This window comes from Selaginella moellendorffii, unplaced genomic scaffold (genome assembly GCF_000143415.4).
Source record: "Selaginella moellendorffii unplaced genomic scaffold, v1.0 SELMOscaffold_5, whole genome shotgun sequence".
Taxonomy (NCBI): domain Eukaryota; kingdom Viridiplantae; phylum Streptophyta; class Lycopodiopsida; order Selaginellales; family Selaginellaceae; genus Selaginella; species Selaginella moellendorffii.
The window spans coordinates 1,805,832-1,821,865 of NW_003314266.1; the positions used below are offsets into that span (position 1 = coordinate 1,805,832).

The 16,034-nt window shown below is 37.4% G+C and overlaps 1 protein-coding gene and 1 non-coding gene across 2 annotated transcripts; both read left to right on the forward strand.

Moving 5' to 3' along the window:
- Window positions 1-3,102: 3,102 nt before the first annotated feature.
- On the forward strand, window positions 3,103-3,174 carry TRNAC-GCA. The gene has a single exon. It is a non-coding gene; the product is annotated as a tRNA-Cys (tRNA).
- A 183-nt stretch (window positions 3,175-3,357) lies between these two features.
- On the forward strand, window positions 3,358-4,828 carry LOC9658824. The gene is made up of 6 exons (XM_002964800.2): window positions 3,358-3,513; window positions 3,570-3,731; window positions 3,795-4,005; window positions 4,072-4,229; window positions 4,286-4,402; window positions 4,471-4,828. Exons 1-6 carry the CDS (start codon window positions 3,391-3,393, stop codon window positions 4,717-4,719), a joined length of 1,020 nt encoding a protein of 339 aa, XP_002964846.1. The 5' UTR covers window positions 3,358-3,390; the 3' UTR covers window positions 4,720-4,828.
- The last annotated feature ends 11,206 nt before the right edge of the window (window positions 4,829-16,034 follow it).

Below are 16,034 nucleotides of genomic sequence, written 5' to 3' on the forward strand. Positions count from 1 at the left end.
GACTTCATGATGTGTTTTATGTCAATTTACTGACCCCATATCATTAAGATCCTAGCCACTCTAAGGATGTCCGTCCAACTTTGGATGTTATTGATAGTGAATCTGAGTATGAGGTTTAGGATATTCTTTTGTCTCATAAGGCATGTGATGGTTGAACCAAAGAATATTTAGTTAAGTGGAAAGGTTACCTATCTTGTGAATCAACTTGGGAGCCTCTTAATAATCTTACACATGCTTGTGAGCTTGTCACAGAATATAAGAATCATAATAATCACTAGCTTTTGTTGTAATAAATCTTGCAAATCAATAAAGTAATATATTTTTATAATCAAACGTTTCTATTATACATATTCTTGGGTCAGTTTTGGCAAGCTGACTTTGGCACTTCGGTGCATGGGTATAATCCATAACCATAGGGATAACTATTATAGATTGATCACAAGTCTGCGCCTTTCTCTTGATAACTCATTTTTAAAAAAGGGGCATGGTCATGTAAACAACTTCATCTACCAATTTATAATAGTTGTCTAAATCTTTTCGATAGGGTTGATTTTTTGCTTAGGGGAAGTTAAGCCTCTAACTCTCTCCCTATGTCCCTGCGGGTAAAAATATATCATTCCTTTGTAAGCTGAGTGGTACTCTAAGCAACAAGGGTGGTTAACTTCGCTAGTCATTTCCTTGTCGGTGATAACTAGAGGGTGTCTGAGTCTTAACGTTTTTGGATGTAGAGGAGAGGTTGTTCCATAACTCATTTAAGTTGGTGTGTTTTCCACATAGTGTGCTTTTCATTAACTTTCGAGTTATTTCCTTGACGATTTGTTAGACTCAATTATGCATCAATGAGGATGTTGATCTTCTCTAAAGGGGAGAGAGTGTAATGAATATGACTTCAGGTATTGAAAAATATTTGTCGGCTAATCCTTATGAACATTCTCTCCTTACTACCACGATAGCAAGAGATCGGTACTATTGGTTCTCTTTATGGTCTCCACCCAAGCTAGTTGAGAAACTAATCAACACATATGCACTTAGATTAGAATGTAAATAACCAAAGAAAATGACTTAAAAGACAATTCATGGGATTCAAATATAGAGGGAAAGGGCCTATAAATAGGAATGCACCCCCTTTTCCAATCAATTAAGAGTTTTACGATATTTGGGGTTAAGTGTCATTTTGGGTGACCTCCCAAAATATCCAAATTCAAAAGTTTACACAAAAGGGCACTAAAGAAGGAAATCCTAAGTTGTTATTAAGTGAAACATACTTGATACGATGATGAGAAACTTATGTTGTTAGCTTGTACTTGCTAGTGTTAAGAACCCTCGTGATATTGAGATTAATCCCTCAATATTCACTATTATGCCTTTTGTGTTAGTCTTGTTCCAATTGGGTAATTATGGAAAGTGTCATAAACACAATCCCATGTCCAAATTCACAAACTAATGTCATTCCATATTTAGTAAATTTCAAGTTAGTCCCAAAGACTAACTCCTGATAATAAGGGAGGCTTGAGGTAAAAGCCCAAAGTGTGTGTTCTGCGGGGGCGGGGGGGGAGGGAAGTTATAAGGGGTTCCAAATGTATAATAAGGATAGAAATTGGACGTAGAACAAGGAATGACAACAGCCCAGAGCTAAACTAATGTCTCAAGTAGTCAAATATGTATTCCAACCAAAGTCTAAGCCTAAATTCCATGCTGCTTTAGTTGATGGAATACCCTCATCGCATTACACCACTGGTATGTCAAAATTGTGCCAAACACCATCTGACACTATTTTGCATGCAAGTGCTGGATATGGGGAATTGGTGCTCATGGGATTATACTAGACCCTTGTTCTATAATGTAATGGGCTTAGAGTTTAACTCCAAATTCAAGTGCGCTACATTAAGTTTGGCTTTGATTTGAGTACCTCATGCTTGTGATTTCCTAGTGGATATATAAGACAAACTTGAGCTAGCAACGTTGAACATGGGATAAGCTCAAGATTAAAACAAAAAATTGGTTAATGAGCATTATCATCATTGTCATGATTTAGTTTCCTTGTGTTGTTTAACTAAAAGCTATGCTTTTTCAAGTCTTGCAATTCTTGTATATTCTTCCATCAAGTGTTTAATCTGCAAACTTCTTAATCTAGAGCAATATCAAGTCATACCCTTTCAAGGTTACCTTTCGCTGAAAAACCACTATCCACTACAAAGGCATTTTTGTGATACTTAAGCACATTCAATGCAATGTAAATGGCTAATTTTTGAATACTGGTTGTAAAGTGATGAGACATATGGATAAAGTGGTGAGGCACAACAAAATCTAGTGAGTAATGCAAAAAAACTTCTTCATAATGTAATTTTTAGAGCTTGTTACTGTATTCTAGATCCTACTATATTTGAAATATAAGCATACTTGTGTGGTGAATATTTTAACGTAGTCTTGCTCATTGGCAAAAAATTAAATTGCATTAAACTTACCTAACTCTTATGATTTTATAGAGGAGAGAGTGTGTGTGAGCTTATATTACTTGTGCTTGATCCATATTGCAAAACATATATGGATGGCAAAACATATAAGGGTGCTTTATCCCAATGATAATATGCATTTGGAAATGGATGGTATCATTATCAGCTTGGACAAAGGATTTCTTTTTATTTTATGGCAACATTTGAGGAAAAATGACTTAAATTTCACGTGGTAAGTGAATTTTTTTTGTGCATTAACCTTTCACTAACTTTTCGTTCTAATTATTCTTAACATCTACTTTCACCAAAATTGTTTATTTTTAAATATGCTCCATCTTTTATTCTAGGATGTAATTTTCACTTTCAATCAAACATCTGCTCATCTGTAGTATGCAATTCCCAAATGGAATGGTGGTGGCTCTAACAAGAACTTTGGCATTGGTGATGACCACCCCATCCACCCCAACACCATTTGGAGCAGTGACGGGCTGACCTGTTGCTTGGCATATGACCAAGCACAAAATCCCACTGTCTCAAAGTTCCTACCCATGGATCAAGTGAGCTTCTCCCCACATTCTCTGTAAACCTGGCTTGAGGAGTAGTGCTCGGCTGTCAGATTAAAGCAAACGCAGTTAAATAGCGTGTTAATGGAGGCATAGCTCAGTTGTAGAGCAATCGGCTGCAGTCCGATAGGTCACCAGTTCAATACTGGTTGCCCCCTTTGCTGTACAAATCTGTAAGCTTTCAGCTGCAGTGCCGACTGCACAAAGTAAGGAAGCACATGGAATATCGCAAAGTAAGCAAGCATGAAACACATGGGATAATGCGACAGAAGCTGCTACTATATGATTGCCATACGTTCAAAGAGCTCTATAACTTCATACTCATCCCTTTGGCTTCTCAAAGCTATAGTCTTTTCTTTTAAGAGTTTAGAGAAATGGCTCTCACAGCAGCTCCAAAGTTTTTCACCATCGAGTCCGCTGCTTATCCTGGCTATTGCATTACGCAACAAGGCAACCAGGTTGTTCTCAAGTCCAAGGACGCGCTCAATCCCTTCCAGGTAAAATCTTTCAAAACTTTGCCGGTTGTCGATCATCATGGGAAACTCTTGTGCAGCTGTGGTACAGGGATGAGTCATGGAACTTGCTGAACCAGGAATTCAGTGACAGGGATGAGTTCCTGGACCAGGATATCAGTCACCTCTCCGCGTTCGTGTTTGTAAACCACGGCTCTAAGAAAGCTCTCCGGTCCCAGGCATACTCAACGTCTCAAAGCAAGGTAAACAAAGATAGTATTCATACATACACGGTTGCTGATCATATGGAATTTTGATGGCAAAAGGCTACTATTGGAGACTATGATCCGGCAGGCCAAGACAATTATCTCCTGTGGCGTATTTCAGGGAGCCACGAAAATCAAGTCTTGATCACCATGACTGTAAACAAGTCATCTTTTCTAAGCCACACTTCCTCAAGTGCTAGCTTCAAGGATGGGGTGCCAGTGGTGACATCCAACAGCAATGGAAACTCCCACTGGAAGCTCGTCACCTACAGTAAGCTCATGAATCATATGATTGTTCTTCTTGGTTGTGGCTCATATATATGATGATGATGCACAGAGCCTTCTCAAGAGTACAGGATTCTATGCCACTGGTTTGGGCAGTACTTGACTTGGAAGCAGCAAAATGTGGACGTAACTTTCAAGAATGCAGTCAAGCACAACGATGAGACAAACGTGGTGGCTATTAGTCCAAACAACGTTCCTCTCGACAGCATGGTTTGTATTTTCATCGTTCTTTGTAATCTTATCTCATTCTATTTGATTACATATAGACATGGTACAAGGTTCCTGCTGGAGGAAGAGATGATACCACGTACTTCACCTCGTTCGTTCTCATAAACAAGGTGACTGGTCTTGCTCTCAAGGGGTCAGCCAAGCCGGGAGACAAGGTAACTAGTGCACACTGTTGAAAACTTGAAGAATTTCGCAAACTAAACGAATTGGATGATCATGGCAGGTGCTCTTGACTCAATATGATCCTCTCAATTACAGTTTCGTGTGGTCTGAGAACCGATTCCAGGCTTCAAACACGGACTATCTTGCGATCAATCTGGATGGAACCACCTTGCAGTGGGCTCTGCAGAACGACGATCAGTACCAGAACAGTGCGTGGTATCATCCTCTCGTGCTTCGCTCGGCATCTCCAAACCAAGGATATCTTGAGCAGCAGGCCTGGAAATTCAATCCAGTGGTGGCAGGGAATTGACCATCAACCATCCTGTATACATAAGGGACTGCTTATCACTTTTCTTTTTGCAAATAACAGGACATAACATAAGTAAAATTACCTATTTATTACAGTTACACTTGTTGTATTTAAAATTTTTTATAAAATAAAACTAATAATATTATATTATAAGGTTTGTAAATATATATATGTATTACCCTAGCTAAGTAATACATTAATTATAGTACTATAGTATATAGACTGTCCATTTGGGGATTGAATTTGGTCTATCTATTCTTAAATTTAAAAGAGAATGAAGAAATAAAAACAAAAAGCATAATCCTAAACATTAATGCAAAGCACTATTAGAAAAAATTTCCCTTTAAGGATAAATTATAATGCCCCTCATCTTCACCAATGTAAGTGCTTGGGATATAGGAATAGATATATTAATTAAAGTTTAAACCTCTACCTTATATATAATCTTTTTGCAAGATTTAGAATTTTAGCTATTAGTGCTAGCTCATCCTTGGTGTGTTGCCATTTCCAACTTTTATTGGACATGATTACACAACTTGTCTTATTTTCAGTGTTCTGTCATATCTTGTTGATATGGAACATGATTGTGACTTGTGACATCGATTGGCGAGTTATGGATGATGTAGTCTGGTTCTTGGAGAATATTCAAGGACTAAGTTTATAAGAAGATGATGTGTATGAATTCGATTCTAGATTGTTTTGACAAGTTTGATTATTATGGAGATAACTTTAAAGATGAAGTGGAGATTTCATAGGGTATCAAACTTTAAATCTGCCATCTAATCCTTTTTCTTTACCTTTTACTCTTTCCTAACCTCTTTTTATTTCTCAGCCTGAGCCACCTTCTCATGTTCCTAGTATTGCTTCTTTATTTGTAGTGTTTTCTTCTTTTGACATATCAATCATTTATGATTCTTATGATTCTCATTCTTAATCTAGTATTGAGTTGAGTGTTTTCTGTCCTCCTCATATTAATCTAGATGTTAAGTATGTGCATGAAGTTGAGAATCTTGCTTTTGTTTCATTAGTAGAGTCTTTAATCAATTCTAGTATTGAGTATTTATTTGTTCTAATGGTTGAGTCACTTTGGCTAGAGTTTCGGATGTATGTCCCTACTTATGAGTGTTATTGAGAGCCTTTGCTTTACTATTTCTACTGAAGAATTTATATATTCCCTTGAGAGTGGGCGTTATTATTGATTTTTTTGTCTCAAGTGTTGAGTTGTGCGTTAAAAAGGTTGAGCAGTGTGAATCTTTTATTTATATTGTGGTGTCCGAAGTATTTTATAATAAAAAGTCCCTTATTTTCCAAGCTTTAAGCAAATATCCTTATTTTGATTTCCCCATTTTTGCATAGTCAGTTGTTATAAATTCCTCTTTTGATGCTTTTTTATCCACTTTTCCTTCTTCCACATTTGTTTTTCCTCAATTTTTCTCATTTTCTTTTTTCTACCCCAATACTTCAAACTTATTTTTCTTTGGAGGAGGGGTAGAGGAGATGGATAAGAATCTTGCCCTGATGATGGAGTGAGGATGAATGAATACAATAGTGGAGTAAAGATGAATGACATAGATTGTGAAGTAAGGATGAGTCCGAATGGAACATTTGACTCTAATGTAGTGATATCGAATAAATGGGATAGTGGAGTGAGGCTAAATATAGATGCCAGAGTGAAGACAAACATAATGAGTCCAAACAAAGATAGTGTTTCAGAACTTTTTTTCTTTCGAGAAGGGGATTAAAAGGATGTGGAAAATGAATAGAGTGAGTTTGACCTTTTATATGCAGTGCTGAATGACAACAGTGGTTGTTATAGTTATAGTCCTAAATTTAAGTTAATGGTAGTCTTGGAGGATCATTAATAGACAAATTTAGAGATAGGATGTATTATTTGTTATACAATGGTGCTTTATAGATTGTAGCATTTCTCAAAGTTCCTTGTTTTGGTTCAAAATTATGGTTACGTAGTTGGTTTGAGTATTTAAGAGTTATATATAGAGTTATAACTGATTCACTAAAATTCCATAGTTGAATGATACTTATACCATGGCTTTGGGTTTTGTTTCAATCATGGTTTTCAACAACTTTATTGGTGGTTTTATGAAAGCTGCAAATTCTTGTAATAGTTTATAATTGTTCATCAAAAGTTTCAAATGTTCCACTTGAGTTATTGCCATCACCTTTTTCATATTCCAAAAGGGAGGATAGTGTAAGGTTTGTAAATACATATATTACCTTAGTTAGGTAATACAATACTATAGTATATAGACCGTTTATTTAGGGATTGAATTTGGTTCATCTATTCTTGTATATAACTAGGGGTCTAAACCTTAATTAATATACCTATTCCTATATCTTGAGCACTCACAATATTAAAATAATAAAAAAAGTCAATATAAATTGTGTGATTCATTTAATTTATTATTTTCTATATTAAAATAAAAAATAAAGTCAATATTCTACTTAGTTTTGAATTAAATACTTTATTGGTATTGCAGTATTATATTTCAAAATTACTTAGAATGCCCACTTGTTTTCAAGATAATAAAGAAAAATTAAATATTATAGTTACAAAAGGTAGAATTGCCTACTTTTGTTTATTATAACACAGAAAAATTAATAACAATAAATTATAAACTAAGAAACAGAAATAATCAAGGAAACAATTTAACAAATATAATTTGCTGCGTGTTGCATGTAGAAATGTTTAGTTTTCTTTATAGTAGTGTTATTCTTATTTATGAGTTAAATTTAGCAAATGGAAGTTTATAATTATAAGCATGTTTATAATTTATAAACACAAAATTAAAATTATTTAATATCAACCATTAGATGGTAGAAAAAACACTAGGAAGTGTTTAGGAAAGTTTATAAATTATAAATGTGTTTATAAATTATAAATACAAGATTAATCTAATTGAATAACAACCATTAAATGGTAGAATATCCTAGAATATTCAAACATACTCTAACCACCCACTCCCTTACAGATTTTGCTTAAGCAAACCAATAAAAGTGTTAGTAAGAGTGTCACTAATAATAGATATACAAAAATCCTAAATTTAATTAATTAGATACCACACTAGGAAGATACTACTTGGTAGAATAATTTAGAATGATTATTATTGCTATAATTTATATTTTTGGTTTGCTTAAGTAAAATTGTAAGAGGACTCAATTTTATTGTTTTTGATGTAGCAATACACAAGATTGAGACGGTAGTGAATATACCTAGAATATGCTTGGATATTTTAGGATATTCTACAATCTAATGGTTAATATTCATTTAGATTATGTGAGGGCCAAGTGTACAGCTACGATGGCGTATACTAATATTAGTGTAGTGGGATTTTGGTAGCCATTGGATTAGTTTCAATCCGGACCATTCGCTCTTGTATATAAGTTAGGGTTTTTGGGCTAATTGATATGCACATTTTCTATATTCCCTTTCATATTCCAAGCACTCACATTGGTGGAGGTGAGGGGCATCTTTGATTGTCCCTGATGAGTGCTAGGATTTAGGATTTTGGTTTAGATCTAGTTTTTTTCATTTTCTTTCTTTTATTCTTTCCTTTCAAATTTTTGGTTTAGATCTATCTTTTTGCATTGTCTAGATCTACCATTTCCTTCTAGCTTTTTGCCATTTATCTTCTTTTGCTCTTTCTTTTTCATTCATCTTCATGGCAAATCAACAATCTCCTCCTTTTACTCTAGAGCAGCAGTTGGTACAATTGCTTGATGTTATACGCTTGCAATTGAACAACCAAACTCAATTAATGGCGGCATTCACAGCACGTAGTACAACTCCTTTTGCTCTTGGTGCCAATCCTCACGTTCGGCCAGAGTTCTTTCATGAGAATCTTGGGGATGATATGTACCATTGGTTCGATCATTTCACAGTGATTGCCATATATCATTTTTGGGATGATGCTTGACATTTGCATGAGTTTCCCATGTGTTTCCAAGGGATGGCGTTGCAGTGGTATAATGGTTTGAGTGCAGCCACTCGTAGGGATTGGAGTGTTATCCCGAATGTCTTCAAATGCGCCTTTGGACATGCCGATGACTGTGATGATGCCTTCCAACAATTGCATCGTCTTTGCCAAGAGCCATTTGAGTGGCTGATGCAATTTGGCATTCGTTTTTGAAGTTTTTTACTCCCGCCACCTTTGACGATGCTCTTCGTTTGGCACAACGTTATAAGACGTCACCTCTTCCACTTTTCGCTGCACATTCTTCAGCTCCACTTCCTATGGGTGATGGTCTTGCTCCAATGGAGGTTGATGCTACTGCTTCTCGAGTCCAAAGACAAGGGCAAGGATGTGGTCGTGGCCGTAATGTTCGCTGTTGGGCGTGTGATGAAATTGGTCATACTTATCGGCATTGTCGGTGTTTTCCGCATTAGCGACATCCATTTCCTGGGTGGAGACCTTGGCATCAGCAACGTCTTGTTGGTGCTGCTGAAGTGGAAGGTTTGGCCACCGAGGTGCATCCGGAAAACGAGTTGCGCGAGTAACGGAGGGACCTTGCACGAATAAGTCAGTGACCCCTTCATCTTTCTTTTAGGAGTATCATCAAGGGGTTCACTCGGCACCAGTTCATCTATGTAAGCTCCTGAGTTTTGACTTCCCGGGAGGTCACCTAACTTAGTACTATTCAAACCCAAGGACGCTTAACCCCTAATATCCCAAGACCCTTAACCGATTAGAAAAGGGGGTGCATTCTTGTTCATGGGCCTTTTCCCTTTATATTTGAACCCCTATAGATCATATCTCAAGTCGTTCCTTTTGGTTGCTTACAATCCACCACACTTCCCTGCAAGTTCATGCCCTCGTAAACGGAAGCTAAAAGCCACAACTCTCCTGAGAGTCCCGCTCTCTTGACACCCTACCCCTCGGGTCAAGCCCAGCGGAAGCAAACTGGACTAGCTCAATGTCAATCAACATATGGTGTGATTCCCCTAAGCCAACTAATAGAGTCAGATCCGAGACCCCTCTGATACCAAATGTAAGCTGGAAGGAAGATACAATCTTTCTTGCTTATAGAAAATAAGTCCGTCTTGAACTGAGAAGTGAAGTTTCGCATTTGTGGAACTAGCAACTTTTGTTGCTTTACTACTAAAGTTCTACTTCGACAACTCTACATGGTGCAAGATTGCCTTTGCCAATGGATCACTTCCATATGAAGCCTAAATATCCTCCAACCAATCCAAACTAATTGCCAATATTGCCTAGAATTGAGCTTGAACAATATTATCTTTACCAGGTTTATAGATAATTTCAATATCAAATCTAACAAGCTTCTTTTGCCAATGAGCTTGCTTCGACATAAGCTTTGGTTGTGTAGCAAAGTAGCTTAGTGTGTTACTATATGTATAAACTTTGGTATATCCACCCAAATGATGTCTCTAGTGTTTCAATGCTAACACTATAACAAACATTTCTTTCTCGTGCGTTGGCCATCTTTGTTGGGTTTCATTCAATTTCTTGGAATAGAATGCAACGAGATAACCATGTCACTTTACCGTAACACCAACTACTTTATCACAATATTTCTGTAACATGGCACCAATAGCATAGGCAAATATATCACAATGCACTTCGAAGGGTTTATCAAGATTTGGGATTTTGAGAACAGAAATTGTAATAAAGATCTCTTTCAACTGTACAAAAGCATGCTAACAAGCTGGCGTCCAATGAAATGGTATATTACTCTTCGTTAACTCAGTCAATGGAAGAACAATTCTTGCAAAATTGCAGATAAACTTGCAATAGTATCCTGCTAAATTGAGAAAAGAACGAACATCTAATATAATGGTTGGGACTTCTTAGGATTTCACTGCTTCCACCTTCTTTAGATCCACCTCAATTATGCCACCACCAACTATATATCCAAGAAAGTTTAGGTGCAATTATCCAAAAGCACATATACTTTCTTTAGCATATAATTTGTGTTCATGCAACTTCTAAAACACCAGCTCCAAGTGTTTCAAATGATCCTCCAACATTTCATTGAAGATTAGAACATCATTAATATATAGGATAACAAATGTATCTAGATAATCTCCAAATATTCTATCCATCATAGTACTAAACGTTGCTAGAGCATTACATAACCCAAATGGCATGACAAGGAACTCATAGGATCCATACCAAGTCTTAAATGCTGTCTTCTCCATATCTTGATCTCCCATCTATATCTGATGATACCCAAACCACAAATTAAATCATGTAATATATTTAGCTTTTAAGAGTTAGTTAAACAAGTCATTAATATGGGGCAAAAGATAACTATTTTTTACCGTGATCTTGTTGAGAGATCGATAATCAATATAGATCCTTATGGTTCCATCCTTTTTTATAACAAAAAAAACTAACACTCCATAAGGTGACTTGCTTGGTTAGATATGACCCTTATTAAGAAGCTCTATGAGTTGCTTCTTGAGTTCAACCATCTTTTTAACGTTTAGATAATATAGAGCCTTTATAGATGGTTTAAAACCTAGAATAACCTTAATCTAATGGTCAACTTCATAACGAAGAGGTAGCTCTAGTGGCAAATCCTTTGGAAAGATATCCTGATTCCATGCCAACAACTCATATCTCCTTTGGTATAAAATCAACCCTATTACCGATTCGAATTAAGTCATTAACACCCTTAGCTTTGATCACTTGAACCCAAAAAGTCTGACATCCCTTCTTAACTTCTTTTTTAGTAATTCTTGCAATCAGGAACTTAACATCCCAATCCTTTGAGGAGTGTTTTTGCAATTTGAAAGACACATCAAGATGTCCTTTTAACATTAATGTGATGTGACTTTGTCCAGCACCATAAATCCCTTTAATATATTTATTGAAGAAATCCATCCCAAACACCATTTGAAAATCTAGAATTTTCAACACTACCAAGTCCACTCTTTTTTTCCACTTGGATATTTTTATTGAAACATCACTCATAAATTTTTTGGCTCTTTGTCTTCCTTCCGCAAAACAGAAGTATATGGGTGACATCTACTCAACATTCAATCCTAACAACTTTCCGTGGATAAAGCTTACCGGATACATCAATGGATTAATGTTTGCTTTGACTATGAGAAAGGCTTGAAAGTAACTCACCTCCTCTTCCTCATAGTCTACATTGACTAACTCGTTAACCCCTTCAACTTTACCACCATTGTCTTCCCTCATGACATTAACAGGAAATCTTGTTTTATGTTTGTTGGGACATTCCGAGGATTTATGTCTTGTCTCTCCATAGTGGAAGCAATGACCTACACTACCTATTTTGCTAAGAGCAAGTTTTGTAAGTTACTATTTTTTGTACCCACCAAGAGGAGGAATAAAGGGCTTTGGACCAGAAGAAGTTGTTAGTGGTCGCCAACCACCACCTTTATTAATTGTTGCTTGTGAGCCTCTAAGGTAGAACTTTCTTTCCACCCTCTATTTCCGATCATTTTGTTTATTCCTAAAGTTTTTATTCTTGTTTGAGGTACCAACATACGGCTACTAGTATTGTTTCATGAGTGAGTGACTAAAGACAACTTGTTGTGCTGCCTCTTTACACTCTAGGTACATTTTCAACTTAAACTTCAAAATTTCATTACAAGAAAGTGAACTTAAACCTTCTAGAAAATAACTTTGAGCATCTTCACTCATATTTGCAATCATAATGCACTTCTAAACAAATGCATTAACGTAATGCATAAGGTCCCCCTGTTGCTTTAATCACTACACCTCTGCATAAAGTCTTAGACTAAATCATCTGGCAAGTATTCCTTACAAATATGAGATTGCATCTTAGTCTAAATTCTAGTCTACCCTTTTTCAGTGCACACCTAGCACCACCAAGATCGGTGAGAAAGGATTGCACATACACAACTTTCATATGATCATTTACGTTTGCCGCTATAAAATACTTTTCCATATCGTAAATCTAATCTTCCAAAACCTAATAGTTTCGCATGCCTTTGAAGTTGGATGGTTTTGGAGGCTTGAACTTTGAAACTTGTGCAACTGGGGGTGGTTGAAGAACTTCATTGTCCTCAGAATTTGAAGAGGAGTCTGATTGCTTAGGTTTAATTGATTTAGCTACCTCAACTTCTTTATTCTTTTTTTTGTTCTCTTTCTTCAATTTGTGAACTTCCCTTCACAAATTCTCAATCTCAACTTCTTGAGCTATACACTGTAGTGGCATAGCATCTAACTCTTCCTCTTCTGACTTAGCCTTAACCTCTTCTATAGAATCTCTAACAAGAGTTTCCTCCTCTTGATTCACCCATCTAAAGGTTTCAGCATCATCAACACCATTCCTTTTCACCATTTTGCTAATTGCATGCATGGCATACAACATTCTTACCGAATGGTGCAATCCAACTAATTTTACACATGTTGTTTCGGATCTACTAAAAAAGTCTCTGCATATGCAACTTGAGTCAGAAAAATTTGACAAAAGTTAGATAGGAATCGCTAAGAAATTTGCGGGAGCCAAACTAATGTTTTAGATGCTTAGACATGCATTCCAACCATTATCCTTATAATACATTTAGAACCCCATATAGCACCCCCTATTGAGAAACACACACTTTGGGCTTTCACTCCAAGCCTCCTTTAATACCAAAAGTTAGTCTTTGGGATTAATTTAAAATTTATTAAATATGGAATGGTGCTAAATTGTGAATTTGGACATAAGATGAACATTATTGTATTCAGGACAATCCTTACATTCTGTAGATATGAAAAATTAACAAATTTAAACATTTTCCATAATTAGTCAATCGAAACGAGACTAACATAAAGGGCATGATAGCAAAGGTGTTTAATAGACACGGTAAGCTATCATTTAGCAAATACTGAGAGACTAATCTCAATAATATGGGGGTTTCCAACACTAGCAAGTGCAAGCCAACAACATGAGTTTCTCATCACCATGTCAAGTATGCTTGACTTAATAACAACTTAGGATTTCCTTCTTTAGTGCCCTTTCAGTCTAATGTAAGGAACCAACTCCCCGAGGTGCCGTAGGCTCAAGGATCCACATGACATACGTTCCTCCGAATGCTACTCTACACCTAAGGGATGAGCTGAGTAGGCTGAAGCAGACCGAACCATTCAAATGTGAATGGGTTTATGGCAAAGAGGATACTAGTCATGAATATGGGTGATATGGATGCATTCCATGCCTTCATATCAGGCTTGCAAACCTGGGCTCGCAGCGAGGTGATGCGTTGGAACCCGACCAACTACAAGGAAGCATTGGATGCATCTATCAAGGTGCATTTCAACAATAACCTGCAAAAAGGGAACACGACGGGGTCGGGGTCCATATTTAGCAAAGGGGCCAAACCAAGGAGAACATATAACAAAGGGAAATTCAAGAAGAGTTTCTCTAAATATGAGTCTTCAGGGTTTTGGAAAGGCAGATCTGGTGGCCAGCGAGCGAGTACATGGGGGAGTCAAACAAAAAGAAACAAACCCGCAGATAAGAAGGGCAAATCAGCTAGCAGCGTGGGAAACAACGTATACTATAATTGAGGTGAAGCAGGACACTTCTCGAGGGAATGTCCCTACCCGAAGAAGGCCAGAGCCAATATGGCCATTAAATCGGGTGAAATTCAAATTAAGGTACGTGATTTAGTCCCTAACTCAAAGTTACTCATTACACGACCAACTTTGGTAGAGAGTCATTTGTGATATCTACTAGCCCTCCGAGGGAAGTTCAGAGGTAGCTTTGTTAAGATCCTTATTGACACGGGTGCTTCGGATAATTTTGTGGCTGCAGATATAGTCCGGCAAACCAGACTAACGGTGCAGCAACTGGGCGAACCAAGGACTATAGAGTTTGTTCAAGGTAGCCAAAGCACTAATGAGGTACTTCGATAAGCAAGAGTCGAAGTAGGGACATGGAAAGCAAACATCGATTTCACCATGTTAGACATGGCAGGATTTGACTTAATCTTCGGGATGGATTGGTTCAATCGGTTCGTGGTAGCCCTGCATGGACAAGGTAGGAACCTTGTGGTACTAGTGAATGCCCAAGGAAGAAGATCCAGGGTGGAGGCCTAGGATTTAAAGGTAGGGCAATGCAAGGCCAAAGATTCTTGCCTAAACCTAGTATCCACGAGAGGACAACTCACTAAAGGAACCAAGGTAGCATTTTTGTGCTTACTCTCGGTGAAGAGTGACAAAAAGACGGGGACGAAGGAAGTACCTTTAGTGATCCAACGGGTGTTAGACCAATTCCAGGATACCATGCCGGAGGAGTTATCGGCAGGGTTGCCCCCCGCACGACCGATAGAATATAAGATTGAGCTGGTCGAGGGTGCTGAGGCAATGGTTTGTCCCCCCTATCATTTAAATAAAAAAGAATTCGAGGATCTCAAGCGCCAACTAGAAGAGTTGGTGGACAAAGGGTATGTTAAGTTGAGCAAGTCGCTGTATGGGGCACCAATGTTATTTGTGAAAAAAAAAATGGATCTATGCGCATGTGCATAAACTACCGGTTGCTCAACAAGTATACAAAGAAGAATAAGTACCCTTTGCCAAAGATTGAGGACCTGTTCGATAGGTTGGGAAAGGCAAAATACTTCTCAAGGATTGACCTTAGGTCAGGATACTACCAGATCAAGGTAGCAGAGGAAGATGTCGAAAAGACAACCTGTCGAACAAGGTATGGGAGCTTTGAGTTTTTGGTGATGCCCTTCGGACTATGCAATGCGTCGGCAATGTTTTTGGCATTAATGAACCACGTGTTTGTACTCTATCTAGATCACTTTGTGATCGTCTATATTGACGACATCCTGATTTATAGCGAAACGCTAGAGGAACATGCCGAACACTTGACAAAGGTGTTTGAGAAACTAAGGGAACACCAGCTGTATGCTAAAGAGAGCAAATGTGACTTTGCTCAACAAGAGGTAAAGTTTCTTAGGCATGTGGTGGGCAAAGACAAATTCAAGGTGGACTCTGAGAAGGTCCAAGCGATCTAAGATTATAAGCGACCATCAAATGTACACAAGTTAAGGGCATTTTTGGGGTTATGCAACTACTACCGAAAGTTTATCAAACACTATTCAAAAGTAACCCTACCTTTAATGGACCAAACGGGAAAATGAAAGATGGTATGGATAGCAGAATGCAAGGCAGCATTTGTCCACCTCAAAAGGAAGTTGAGGAAGGCTCCTATGTTAGCGTTACCAGACTTTGGTAAGGACTTTAAGGTAGAAATGGATGCTTCAGACTTTGCATTGGGTGCAGTTTTGAAGCAAGACAACCATTTAGTAGCATTCTTCTCAAAGAAGTTGGACAAAGCTTAACGGA

Bases quoted from the DNA above. Each gene is read 5' to 3' on its own strand.
- LOC9658824 (XM_002964800.2), top strand. From the start codon at position 3,391: ATGGCTCTCACAGCAGCTCCAAAGTTTTTCACCATCGAGTCCGCTGCT. The intron at 3,732-3,794 runs GTAAACAAAGAT...TGATGGCAAAAG, and splicing joins ACTCAACGTCTCAAAGCAAG to GCTACTATTGGAGACTATGA. The intron at 4,403-4,470 runs GTAACTAGTGCA...TGATCATGGCAG, and splicing joins CAGCCAAGCCGGGAGACAAG to GTGCTCTTGACTCAATATGA.